The following is a 14,498-nucleotide window of genomic DNA, read 5'->3' on the forward strand; positions in this document are numbered from 1 at the left end:
ATATGTAATACTCATTGTTGCTTTTGATAGAAAAATCAAGTAACATGCAATGCCATCTTTATCTGGAGGGCCTTACTCATTTCCAACAGAATTCAGCCATTTGCCCACATTTGGCTCACCAAGCGAGTCAATCATTCTTTCACTATTGTGCCTGCAAAAAAGAACAGTAAACACTGAGCCTTGAAAGTTTTCTAGTACGAGTCAACATCTAAATGTTAGTCCCATTCTGCATTTATTCTCTGTATTAACATAAAGATGCAACAAGCAGCTTTAACTGACATTTTCAGTAGGAAGTACTGAAAAGGCCAGTCCAACTGGTACTGAAGTCTTGGTATTAAGAGCACAAAATCAATTGCAAACCTTAGATATGCAGAGCAAATGATACCTATTCAACTCAGAAGAGTACAGAAGGTAATCCTAAACTGAATCCACCATTTCTGTACTGAAAAGCACTGTAACGCAGTCACGCTGTGTAAAGGAGATCTTTTAGAGCTACGTGCTCTATTATACCAACAAGGCAGAGCTATCACCGCCCCAGGTCCGTGGGTGAAGGGCTATAAAGAATGCAGAGGTACCAGGTACCACCCGGGTACCTGGGCTGAGCAGCTGGAGGCAGGAGGAGTTCGCCCATGCAAACCACTATGTTCACACAAATATTCCCTCCCAGTGCCCCAGTCAGACTGTTCATTGCTGGCGTGCACAGATCCGTCTTACCCTCGCTTTATGCAAGTGGCTCTGGGGATTTGAGAGACCACATTACTGATTTTTCTGCTTGGGTCTGTGTATCTGATTATTGGTTTCTAAATATAATCGGCGATATTGATTTCTTGGCATTTAGTTCTGCTTTAGAAAAATTATCTCATGTTAGTTTTCCCCGTGTTCACAAAGAGCACCATGACTTCTCTGCCAAGTGAGAAACTGCAAGCTATAGTTTTTGCTAGGAATAAACACTTCAAAAGCAGAATAAACCTCAAAACACGGGACTGGAAGCAAGTAGGCCACCAGTGTGCTGCAGAAGGCAATGAAAAGAAAATTTTGAGAAGAGACATTGGGCAAATCCTAGGTTTAGAAGCAAGCATTAAATTAGCAAACATTAACACTTTTTTCTTTTTAACAGCATTTCCAATGTTTAAGGTCAACCATCAGTAAGTCCCACAGCTCAGAGGTCAGAATATCTGGTACTCCCTCAAGGCCCATGGACATGTGCATTTCTTCCTCATACGTTCCCCCAAAGTAGCAATACCTTTCTTAACATTCACCAGCTTAAAATAGAGATGTAACAAAAATGTACAATTTATTATAAGTCTTACAACACTTTGTTTCTTCCCCCATGTATTTCATCACAGCAATAGAAAAGGTCACTAAGTAGAGAGCATAATAGTTTATTAGAGCTTCATCTCAAACTCTATACATGCATGCTTTTTCAACATTCTTCATTTTTATTATGATCTTGATAGAATTTCCCTCAGAGAGATTAGAATGATCACTGAATGAAGTTTTAATTATTTAGGCCCAAACTAATGCAAAATACCAAGAAAAATAGCATAAAAACTTTAGCATCCAAATTTCTAAGAATGGTAGGGTTTGTAAGCTTAAATATTTAAATGTAAGGGACTTTATTTCAAGTACTGTAAAAGAGAAACATTGCCACTTACTGGCAGCACCAATGTCTCTGCAATATTTGTAGGCATTTATGTGCATCTTTCAAAAGCTCTATTAACCTTTATACTATTTGTCAATAAAAAGCCCCATTAACATTTAAACTGTGTATGTCCAACTGTCTACTTCAAACAAGAATCAAAAGATAGCCTGTAAGAAACAGTTATTTATACAGACTACATTATTGGGACTGTACACATTGGAGATTTCAAAAAGCTCACATTTCTTAAAGTAAAAAAAAAAAAAAAAGTAAAAAAAAGTTTAAAAAAACCCAAATCAGTCATCAACTGGCAAAAAGGCTGCACATGGCCTGAGCAGGAGATGTGACAGCCACACGAGCGAATGGGTATCACCGACAACACAGTACAGCTTTGGAAAGACTAGTACAACCAGCTGGAGCCACTTCAGGAATACTGGAGGTCTAAAGAGATCACACTGTATATGAAACTGAAATTTAAACACTGCTTTCACAGTAGGATCATCAGAACTTACCCGACATTAACAACTAGCCTTACTTGACATTAACAATTTGTCTTCATCAGGCAAAATCTTGATTTTAATCAAAGATAACATAATCATTGGATAAGAACTGAAATCACAGCTGTGCAGATGACAGACTCTTCAATCAAGCTGCTGAACTGGAAGTGCTGAAGACATAATTCACCAGTTCATGTATGTCCCCCAAAACTTTGTTTCAAGCACCACTGATTTAGTAAAATCCCTACGTGCTCCTTCTGTAAAGTGGGTATTTCAAAAGGTAAGGAAAAATGATCCCAAAATCTAAAGACTGAAAGTGAAGTCAAGCAGTCTACCACCACTGCTTTTACAAATCATTAATGAAGACAGCATGACCTGTTCCACTGAAGAGGAAAAAAAAAAAAAAAACAAAACCCAAAACATTAATTGTCTTCAAGTATGGGAGATGCACTCACAGTGACAACAGAGGCATTCATTTCATTACTTTACAAGGAAATCTATAGGCTCCATAGAAAATTTACAACCAAAATGGAGCTAGTGTGACAAACGGTGCTCATGTAGCAACAACAAAAATGTAAAGTCCACAAAAATCAACAAAAATGTATTTTAGTGGCTTCGCTTCCTCAGGCTCCAGCTTGACAGAGCACCACTTCATGCTATCATTCCTTTCATCTCACGTCCGTCTTGTCTTCTGTTTCTTTGTTTGTCTCTTTGCATCCTCTGAGCCACCTGTGTCAGAACCTGTCTGTCCAAGAGCACGTACTCCTTGCAGTCGAGTTGTCAGCTGTAGCAATAAGGGAATAAGCTGGGGAAAAAAAAAAAAAAGGTGGAAGCAGCTCATGATTACAATGGTATGTAAGGTCTGAATGCTAACGTTCTTTAGACCCATGCATCCCCAAACAAACAGAATCTATTGCATAAATGGCACATCTACAAAGACATCAGAAAATGGCAGCAAATCTTGGGAAGGAATCAAACCAAACTTCTGGGAATTTCTGATAATCAAAAAAGAAAATGATTGTCAGTAACTTTTTTCTTGCAGTCATCTAGCCAAGAACAGCAGGTTGAGTCCTGAGTCTAGCAAACGACTGCTATTTTCAGTGGAGGCACTTTCAGTGACACTGTAGAAAATCCTGGAGAATCCCATGTTCTGTGCTGTCTTACCCATGTTTGAGAAGAAATCAAACTGCACAGACAAATTTCTTCTCTCTTATCAGCAAAACGGAAATCCAGTCATCAGAGAAGACTAGAAGAGCATGGCTTGTTAACAAAGACAGAGGGGGTTATATAGTAGGTAGTTATATTCCTCTTGAGAGCTTTTCACTAGGGAGGGTGTAAAGCTAAAGAGACCAGACTTGATGACTTGCAAGATTTTTTCCGGTATGATTGTTCCTGAAGCCAATAAAATAACTGAGTCTGGTTATCTGATTTTTTTTTTTCCCAGAGCCATCAAATGAGAAGACAAAAATTCAGAAGCAGCACAGGAACTCACCTTCACACTATGTTTTTTTAAAGGAAGGTAATTGTCCAAAAACTTGGCTACATTGTGGCTTTTCTTCACATCAGGTGACTGCTGACTGCATCTCTAGATAACCACCTCAACAAACCCTCGCTTAACACAGTACAAAGTATTCATTGATAGGACAACAATATTTGTATAAGACAAAAAAAACCCATGACCTACCTTATCGTGGTTGTAACCAGCCAACAACAGAAGCAGCGTCAGTGGTAATGCGATGTAAGATCCTTGGGCAATATCTTGTTCAGGCAGCTTTCTCTGAAAACAGTGGGGACCATGGATTTTGGGTTTTGTTTGGTTTTTTTTAAACAGCCATTTCGACTATGAAATCCTTCAGCTTTAAGCAACGTCAGCAGTAGGATCATGTAGCACATCCAGCCCTTCCCATCTGACTGCCTTCTAAGTGCTGCTCTAAGGTTTAACTTTACCTTCAACTTCAAAGCAGTCCCCTTGATCAGATTCATTCATCTGCTACCTTCTTCCTGGGGTCTGCTGTTTTTTAAAGCTAATTCACTGTTTCACTGACACCAGTCAACCTGGTGTGCTTTGATTTACCTGTCACATGCTGCCCAAACCTCTATGATCCCAATGATAATACTACGGCAACCATACTAGCGCAAAATCTTTTGGGCACATCTGCATCCTTCATTTATAACTGCCATTTCACGTTTCCCTCATGTTTCACTGGCATCTGAACATGCAGTGAAGCAGAGAAGAAATGCATCATTTAAGTATTACAGAACGAACACTTCACTAAATTGATTGCACTGTTCAGAAGTGCAAAAAGACACTTCTCTCTCTCAACGGAGAAGTTTTCTCCTGATGTTAGTTTGAGAACCCTTCTGCTTTACCCTCTACCTCAGCTCCAGTAACTAAAGCTCTCTTTTTGGCCTGGTGATACTTCTTTCACATACACAGAAGTCTTTAAAGGAATTCTGACAACAATCCTATCTTTCTCCTTTAGCCCCCAGTTACTGCAACCTTTCAGCTAGCGTCACGGCTACAACTTCTTCCTGAACTCCTTACCTGCCTCCCATAACATACCAGGTTATTACATCCCTTCCTGATGCCTTAAATGTGGCCAAATCCAAATTCATTGTCACTTTAATGCCTCTCATAAACATCTTTATAGTTAGTTAACAGAAAGTTTGGCCAAGAGCACAAAATACGTGCAGGCTATACCACCAGACATTGTTCTCAAGGTGAACACTTGAACATTTAAGTATTTTGTACTTACAGTGGGACTGAAGATCAGTGTAATGTGTTTATGATATCCAATAGCAGTGAATGAAACTTGAGGCAGGGTGTAGTCATACTGTGATTTAGACAATGTAGAATCCAGGAGCACCACATAATTCTGTGGGTAAAAAATACAGTCAGCCTACAGCATCAGTAGCAGTCTGAGACAAAAATTAGATTTAAAGGCAAAAGTCAGTTTAACAGGTTTCAAATCGTCTGAGACACTGGCCACTCCAGCATGAATACAGTACTGCTGGCACACCAGAAATAACACTTCAGTGTCCTTAGGGCAAAAAAAAAATTGAAGTGACCTAAGCTATTTCTTCACCAATATTCTTACCTCTCCATCTCGGAGCAGTGGTGGGAAATGGAAAAATAGGGATAGGCCTAAGTTGACTGTATGAATTGGGTTGTCAAGATTTTCACTTTTGTAGAGCTTCACCTGTGACAGAAATAAGAAAGTACAAACCAGGTATTTATGAGCCTGCACCACAATAGATATTTCAGACATCCCACATCTTAAGGGATAAAAGCACTTCAAAATTCATCATGTGTTTCATAAACAGAAAGTTGTCAAGTGAGAACACCTGGAATTGTTCTCGTCTGGGATGTGAAAAGTCACAGAAACAGTCTTTTTACAGAACTTGAAATAATTTAGGAACAACTATTGTCTGACATTTTCACATATCTAGTGCATTAAAAGTAGTCTGTGCTGTGCATCAACCAGAACTGAGTAATTCTTTTAAATAATCCCAGCAGTTTCACAGGAATTTGCAGCTGGGGGTTGTTTCTATTTCTCCGATAGGCTCATTTTGCTTGATTTCAATTTCTCTACACTTATTTAACAAGCTAGTCATCCTCAAGCTACAGAATAGGCCTGAAGTCCTCAGCAAATACAGTTTGCTCAGAAACCAGCATAATTAAAAGAGGGTTGTATCACAGTCGAATAAGGCTGGTAGGGGCAGCAGCACCTCCTCCATGAGGCTGCCTGTACACACAAACGTTTATCAGCCACTGCGCCTCCTCCAGGGGACACAGTAAGCAAAGTGATGGTTTTTGTGGATCACTCTGAAGCAGCCCTCTAGCATCTATACCATTGTTTGTAAACCTCTGGATCGGATATTTGCCAAGACTCAGCTCTCCTTGCAGACACAGCCCAACTAAATTCTCACTGATTCTGCCCAGTGCTACGGTGCTTGCAGCTCCAATCACAGCTCACCAGAGCACTTCCAGTTGTTTCATCAAGCCCATGCAACCAGAAGGGACCGAACTGAGGTTACAAAACCGCTCACTTGTGTTTGTATCAAACTTAGCACATCTTTCAAAGACAAAGATTTCTGCCTTGAAAGCAAGGGTGATGATATGCACCCATCAACAGCACAGGTGCATTACATGCAACGCAAGACCCAACCTCACATGAAGCAGGTACAGGCTTGGATAACTTCTATATAATTAAATTTTTACATCAATTCCTGTTTGCTTAGGCTGAACTGCAAGGGTCTAAATTTCCCCAGAAAGACAGGAAGCTTGCTCAGGTGCTTCTTCAGTAAGGTGATACATTCTCTCTTTGCACCTGCTCTGAGTGTTGGATCCTTTGGATGTCTCCCAAAAAAACCAACAGCTTAGCAATGAGATCTTGGCAGGTGGGATGCATAACAGACTAGTCTGAAAGAAATCCAGGCACTGCATTTACATTTGTAGGTAACATTTCAAGAAGCTTTTAAACCTGAGAAATGGTACTATAACTCCTACCACACTAACACCTCTTGCAGATACTTCCAGCATTTGTATCCTAAGCCAAAAGGATCACAGATGTTTAGCAAGTTCTTTTCAGATCACAGTGCAGTCTTTTGAATTTTGAAAATTTCAGCTTTACTATTTGTCTCATACTCTCTCTTGTAACTGTACTTTTAAATTCATGTGTCCTATGGTATCGTTGCATTCACATGGTATCTTCTTGCTAGCAGACATGCATGTCAAAAATTCCAGGTATTTCAGGAATTAATGCAGTTCTCTGATACAGAGGACTCATTTCACCCCTGGTGTCTTGCTCTGCCTACGGACAGGGCATCCCTAATCAGGGAAGCAGACCCAGAAATTCACAGGCCAACCTGAGAAAGTATTTCTTAAAAATACTCCCATGAAAAATGGAAACATTAAAGCAAAGCAGTGAGGAACACTGGAATCTTAATTCCATCTGGAATTCAAATTCACCTTCACTAAAGTATTAGTCATAATTTGAATTAAATGTGTGCTCTGGCTACTGAACAATTTCCAGTGACCCTAAAAAAAAAAAAACATTGGGAAACCAATGGCAAATACACTTGAAAAAGATGAACGGCTTGAACTTACACATAATGTGGAGAGATATTCAGAAGATGTAATTACATTTCCACTTAAATCAAATTGATTAATTTGCCGGAACGCTATAATATTAACATCATCAATGTCACTGTTCCCAACCTGCAACATAAAACACAGTCATGTATTTACCAACAGAGGAACAGTTAACAGAGGACAGTTAGCACAACACAAATATTGCTCATAATTTTAAACAAGAAGTGAATTTTGTTCTATACTAACCACATGGAAACTTGAAGGCTTTCCAATTGCAAGTACTTTTCCTCCAGAGTGCACAGCTCGCAATTACAGACTTGTGCATTATCAGCACAAGGCTGATGACATTAAGTTAAACTAAAAATGGACGAAGTATCAAAAGCACACATTATTTTAGAAGAGGCTGAGTTACATACACAGGGCTGCCTGATGTCTGAATATCGGTCTCAGTATTTTGCATCTGTGCTGAGAGATGCGTATTACTATGCTAGGATGTTTATACAGTTGATTAATGAGGAATATGCTCATATCATAATATAACCTCATATCATAATATAACCTATATAAATATATATTATATATATTAATATATAAACCTATATAATTATATATAATATAACCTTTAAATAAAAATATATAACTTTATAGTCTTCAAAATTGTTTAAAATACAAAACATTTGTGTTTCTAAATCTGAACTCCGATCAGAGTAAGGAAAGACGTTTACTCAAATAATAACTACAGTAACAGACAGGTTACGGTTAGGCCAGGTGCCATATCAACAGTCTGGTGCCACTGAGGCTGTACATTTTTCCTGCAGGTATCTTTCAAACACTTCTCTCTCCTGGAGAAAATGGCAGGCTAGCCAGAATACTATTAGTACAAGCTACTGAGTACAGCTGTCACTTGTAGTACATAACTTTCATATGATTTTCCAGAATTTGGGTTGCCATTCCCACCCCCTTCCCAACCAGCAAGCACTCTTAGCAAGAAGACACTAAGGACTTGAAAGATTTCTGCCCTTCTGTTTTGCTGCAAAGGAGGGCACCCTGGTCAGGCACGTGTCTGAGCTCAAATAATGACCATCTCCCACTGAAAAGTTCTGGACAACTAACAAAGGCTAATTAGCCTTTGCTGGATGTCAGAGACAAATGCGAGGCAACTTATCTGAATCTGTAAGGATGGAGGAATATTTAACAAGATTTAATCAGTTTTCAATTCAAAGTTATTTTTACATTTTATAAAGATTTGCTAGTCTGAATGACAATTTCATCTACATCAGGACTGCAGGATTTGGACCAAATAAAGCATAAGAAAATCTATCTATCGATCAATAACTAAATACAAAGATAGCATAATATGACAATTTATGACATCCGCAAGTCGCTAGTGCTTTGTTCCACATCATAAAGAAATCCTGAAAGGTATTCTATACATTTATTCTCTCATTTCTTGATGTATAGTTTTTGTGACTGTGAAAGAATCCTTTTCGCTTGTTTACCGTTTGGGCTTTATCTTATTTCAATTTTAAGCTACGGTGCTGACACACAATATGGGGCCCATATTTAGGGAGCTAACTCGCTGAAAGCCACTTGTCTAAACAGAATGCATTCAACTATATTGCTGCTGATAGAACAGACATAATGCCTAGACAGATGCATTTCATATTTAAGTGATACTACAAAAAAAGAAAAAAATTACCTCAATTGCACGATGCTGTGGTAAAGCTCTTTCAATGTGATCATTGCCTTCAGCTTTGAGTTGGACATGATACACGCAACCAGGCTAAAAGCAACATTCAATGATAAATCCCAACACTGAATAATACGTACTTTAATTTTGGAAGACAGTAAGAGATTCCATTTAAGATACACCACCCAAACAGATCTAACTCTATCCAGTTAAAGTTTTCCTGATCCCAAATAGAAAATTTAACTCAATAACACCATTAAGGGTGTTTACTGCCAGCAAATACAAAAGGCCTATCACAGAACTCACTAGTTTATTACATTACAGTATTAAAAGAAATCATCTGCTGTGAAATGTTTTAGCTAGAAAGAAAATACATTAAACAGGATTAAAACCTGACCAAATACTGCTTTCTACTTCAGCATAATTGCTTACTCCATACGTAGCGGTCCCAGAAATTCAGCTTCCGTGTTTCCTGCAGAAGAGCTTACTTCACATACATGATGTACAATCAACTTACATACACCCAATATCCTGCTAAAAATACGCTGTCACAGTATTTTCACAAGAGAAGCTAAATGCTTCCCCAAATTCCTTTGCCTAAGAAAACTCCCTGCTGTAACACCTGAACACTGCTGAACACCCGTTAGACACATTCAGTACATTGACCGGGGGGGTCACGTCACCTAGGAACCGTTCAGTGTTCGTGGGAGGCCATCACAGTATGCCGGCAGCAAGTTCCACAGACTTATGCTAAAAGTTTTTTTCCCCCTTTACTGGAATGAACGTTCACTACATGACAGTGTAACACAGAGAGACTCAAGGGAATCTGAGCTAGCAAATGTGATGGGAAAACAGAGATAGGTAGCCAATTAATAAAACACATTTTATTGCTCCATTATCACACTAACATAAAAGTAAATGACAGAGAGCATTCTAATCCTTACCAGAAGGCCACGTAGCCTGAATTTGCCCTCTTCATCAGTTATCGTGTCTTCTCCATAGATGCTGCAATCCTTCTGCCCCACAGCTTCTACTGAGACTCCCTGCTCAGGCTCTCCATTTAAAGAAGAAACTGTGCCATAACAGCTAGAGGTATAAAGAGAACCAATTGCTACAGATGCGCAGATGCTGTTTTAATGCACATTTTAAAGACATTTTATTATTATAACCGATGGAAAAAGTACTTTATATATTTAGCATAGCATGGAGAAGAACAGGGGAATTTATAATGTATATGTAAAACTGTTTAAAGCATTAGAATTAGCTGCAGTTCAGAGCACAACTTGAGGAATCCAAGTTCCCTGACCTCCATGAACAGCAGCGCTTACCCCTGAGGGCAAGGAAAGGAAGGATCTTGAAGTCAAATACTTCTTGAAGTCAATTGGCCTACCATCTCTAGAATAGTCCTCTCCTGTCCTACTGGACATAGCACAAGCCACTTCCAGTGCCACTGACACAATGCTTTCATAGCAATGTTTCTCCTTACAGTCCTGCCATCTGGGTTTAGCTATATATCCATAGCTATATATATATAGCATGAGAAAAGGCTAAAAAAAGTACTTATACACAGCATCATACAGTTAAATTGTGCCTTCAAAAGTACCCTCCAAACCTTCAGAACAGAGGTGTATCAGGAGAAAACACACATTTTGCATACTGCATCCTGATACAGTACGTAGCATTTTGCACGGCATTTCAGCGCTACTGACCTGTAAGCTGTTCTGTAACCAGTTATCCGAATTTTAAGATTCTGTCCTTCCTGCACTTCAATCATTTGTGATGATGGTTCAAAGCGGAACTCTTTCATCATGGGTTTAAAATAATACTGCCCTGGGCTCTGCAAAGAGGCATAAAACAAGCTGTTTACTTATAGTGACACAAAAATTCACAAACTCCAAACAATTATGTTTCTGCAAGAGCTCCCTAAAGAGCTGAAGTTCTCTGTCCCAACCGTAGGTTAAACTGATCAGAAAACGTAAGCACTGAAAAACAGGGAGCACATTGGACAATAAACCAATGGAACTCCACCAGGTGATAAAGCCTGAAGAGGGAAAGAAACTATGGCCCTAAAACCTTACCACAAAACCTCAAGGACAGAAAAGTGACCAGGAGAGAAAGATGTCTGCAAGGAAACTATTCAGGCATGTCTACACACATGTACAGATCAATAATCTAATTAGATTTCTTTCCTCTAAAGACTCTGAAATGATCATCAACAAATTGGCTTGTTTCATGTTTACAGACTGCAAATTAGTAACTGAGATCAATCAACATCATCTACTACCTGTTGGGGAGAAATCTCTCACCAGGTTAGATTTCACATCTTTCACTTGCTAAGATTGTAAGTGCTGTCCACTCTGAGGGACCTACATCGCTCACCGTGGGTTATGATTTCAAAGGAGACCATACATCCCCCTGCCACTTGAAGAGAGCCAATAGCATCCCTGTTTTGGAGAGCAAAGTAACACAGCATCGCACATGCAGCCACATTCAGAAGAATCAATTTCAACCTACCAGATTGGAAAAAGTTAGCATGCCATTATCCTGTGTAAGGAGGTTGGACCGAAACACCCCTCCACTGAGAGACAGGAGAACTCCAGCAAGAGCCTGGTCATCCTCTGATTTGATCTATTTTTGAAAAAGCAATAGTTTTAAGTGTCAGTGAGAGCTGCTTTACGAAGAAGGGTTCAATTCAGAGGCCCCTTACAGAGTGTACAGATGTGCTGGCTCTGAGCACTAAGCTGTAAGCAGAAGAAAACTAGCCACATCTGCAGCGTATCCCCTCCTGTGAGACTGCAGGGCTACAAAAGCTTGTGCTCTCAACATCTGGGCAGTCACAGATGCACATAGCATGTGCCACCAGAACAGTCATTCTCTATCACTTCATAGGACATGCTGGGAGCCAGAACAAAGTATCCCAAAGACTAGAACCAGGCACTAGCTGCACCAGACTGTACATGAAAAAAACACCTTGAGGGATAAAACTCATTAAGAGAAGGTGGTCCCACTCTACAAAAGCAAATAAAGCCAGTCTTTTGGACTGCAGGCTCTAACTTTCAGTCTATAAACCCTGCAAAATACCTTCTGCATGGCAAGTCATGGTCTACAACTAAGCTCATCCACTGAGATTTGTTTCCCCATGACAAAATTATCCCCAAATCCCACACCCACTTGTGTATGGCTGGGACACGTGGGTTAACTTTTTTGCCTGTGTAGCTCTAACTGCACACACTATTCATTCAGAACCCAAAGTGTTTAGAACGTTACCTCAAACGTCACCCCAGCAAGAGCAAAAGCTTTGAAGTCCCCAACTGTTCCTTCTACTGCAGTCAAAACAAACCCTTCTTTCTGAGCAGTAACTGTATATTCCAAGTCACTGTGGAGTGGCCCAACACTTCAAATAAAAGGAAAGAAGAACTCGTTTCACAAACAGCACTTGGATGTCACACACACACGTTGGCAAGTCACCACTGCACTTTAGCTAAAGAATCCACAAGATCAAAACAAATCTGTTAATTACCTGTAAGCACCTCTGTCATCGGTGAAAACTGTGATGAGCGGGGAAGTTGCTCCTTTTTCACCAATGACAATCTCAACACCTTCCAATTCAGGATGAATTCGCCCTTCCAGAAATAAGCCTGCTTTTCCATGAATCTCTATCAGCTTTCCAGGACAACTCTCTTGGTCGTTGCAAAGGGGATTTAAGACAAACAAGAAAGTCAAAAATACACTCACCATTCTCTCTTACAGCAAGAGCTTAACTACTTCCAAAGTGATCAGTTGATGTTCTTTTACCTTAGAATAAGAGATCAACCCATGCAATTCTGTGGCCTCTCAACACATCTTAAAACATGTGAACATTCACAAAATCAAAAACTAAGTTCCAAAGCTATAAGCACATATCCAAAACAAACATGCTGGATTTGCTAAGTGCTTTGAGGATTCATTAAGTTACATATACTGCAGCCACATGAGAAGATTCCAACAATATTCCCTTCTAGCTAATATTACACTGAGCTTTGACAAAATTTTTTGAGATCAAATGCAGGTCAGCATATGTCGTGTTTAATGACATAAGTAAAATTTTATTCCCCTCCCCTCCAATGTATTTAGAATGTGCACAACAAAGAGGCACATAAAAAGGGGTACCTAACATTTTCTAGTGATTTCAAACAAAGTATGTTCACTTAGGAACCTGAGGGCAAGATGGACACTGACTTAACAAGTAGCATCAACTGATTGATGATAACCCTGACAATTTTGAAGTTTACTTTTTTGTTAATATTTTTACTATTGTAATTTACTACAAACAAAACTTAACAGAAACTTGAATTTGGTAACAAACTCAGAATACAAACATTGCTTTTGCACAACTATTTTTCTAGATGAGAGAATATGAACAATTCTGAGAATCCAGTGTAATGTCCAGAAATCCAGTCCTTCCTCTTGTGCCAGGTGGTCTTTCAGCACTTGGAAGCATATTCTACTGATAAAAACTGTACTTGCACCCTCTACCAAATAGCCATGCTTCCAAATTCCAGAGTGAAATTGGCCCAAAGAAATATCTGCGATTGAAACTTTCCTAACATTACTTTTGAAGAGCTATTCGTACGTTCATCTATAAGGATACATTTCTGCCTTAAAAAAATCCTACTCCTTTCAAACTAGATTTTATTTATATGTACCTCCACTAACAACTGTTTCCACATAAGGCGGATAGAAAAGCAGCTCTTTTGATGACGGTGTCACAATAATTTTCTCTCCAGACCTATAAAACACAAATAAGATACAATTGGAAGAAAATGGATTTAGCAGCTCTCATGTAGAACAGAGGACTGCATATTGACCCAAGAACCCATCTAAATACCCCAAGCAAAAAATATCAACAATAACCTAAGCAAAATTTGTATTATGTGGTACTAGTTTCTGTTTAGCTGACAGTCAACAAGAACAGGCGCAGGTACCCATACAGCAGCTCTTTCCTATATGGAATATATCACTATTCTGTTTGGTGGAAACACGAGACAATAAATAGTACAAAGAATACACCTTGTCCACTGGAGCTTGGCATTACCTTGCCCAGTATGAAAATTCATATAAGAAGGGTCCTTGGAGTTCCTCCACCATTTCTTGCACTGGTGGCTTTGTTCCTTCCTCCTCTTGACCCTTCTTTTCTCTCTCCTGTCGGCGGGTCTCAATTTCTGCCAGCTGCTGCTCCCTACGTAACTCCTGTACAGATTTCAGGGGCCCTAAAACTAAGGCAGGTTCACTGTCAATGGATGACCTGAAAACACAGAGGAGAAAACAAAATCATCTCCTTTCATATGGTGGGATAAGAGCTTGCTTTATGTTAATTACTGCCTTTATACCACAGCAGACAAGTCCCAGGATTTTTGTTTAAATCCATTCCTTTTTAATTCTGCTATTTATTCCAAGCATAACTAAAACTTTTAACATCCATATCAATCAGTTACTACTAGAAAGGCTCGTTCATAGGGACTACAGGTAACCTACCTGGCCTAGCAGGAAGGGATCTACTTGCAACTCTTAAAAATTCTGCCCCATCATGCTATAACC

General features: G+C 39.4%; 1 protein-coding gene across 1 annotated transcript in view; it reads right to left on the reverse strand.

The window, feature by feature from the left end:
* Window positions 1-1,277: 1,277 nt before the first annotated feature.
* NOMO2 (NODAL modulator 2) overlaps window positions 1,278-14,498 on the reverse strand; it is a 29,918-nt gene continuing 16,697 nt past the window's right edge. Inside the window, exons 19-31 of the mRNA XM_076351255.1 lie at window positions 13,996-14,205; window positions 13,607-13,689; window positions 12,442-12,601; window positions 12,189-12,315; window positions 11,436-11,549; window positions 10,631-10,758; window positions 9,866-10,007; window positions 8,931-9,014; window positions 7,247-7,357; window positions 5,235-5,336; window positions 4,893-5,012; window positions 3,821-3,913; window positions 1,278-2,941 (exon numbers count right to left, since the gene is read on the reverse strand). Of these exons, the coding sequence (XP_076207370.1) occupies window positions 2,810-2,941; window positions 3,821-3,913; window positions 4,893-5,012; window positions 5,235-5,336; window positions 7,247-7,357; window positions 8,931-9,014; window positions 9,866-10,007; window positions 10,631-10,758; window positions 11,436-11,549; window positions 12,189-12,315; window positions 12,442-12,601; window positions 13,607-13,689; window positions 13,996-14,205 (1,606 nt within the window). The 3' untranslated portion in view covers window positions 1,278-2,809. The remainder of the gene's footprint in view (window positions 2,942-3,820; window positions 3,914-4,892; window positions 5,013-5,234; window positions 5,337-7,246; window positions 7,358-8,930; window positions 9,015-9,865; window positions 10,008-10,630; window positions 10,759-11,435; window positions 11,550-12,188; window positions 12,316-12,441; window positions 12,602-13,606; window positions 13,690-13,995; window positions 14,206-14,498) is intronic.

The sequence above is a fragment of the Aptenodytes patagonicus genome, chromosome 13, assembly GCF_965638725.1.
Source record: "Aptenodytes patagonicus chromosome 13, bAptPat1.pri.cur, whole genome shotgun sequence".
In the NCBI taxonomy this organism is placed as follows: Eukaryota; Metazoa; Chordata; class Aves; order Sphenisciformes; family Spheniscidae; genus Aptenodytes; species Aptenodytes patagonicus.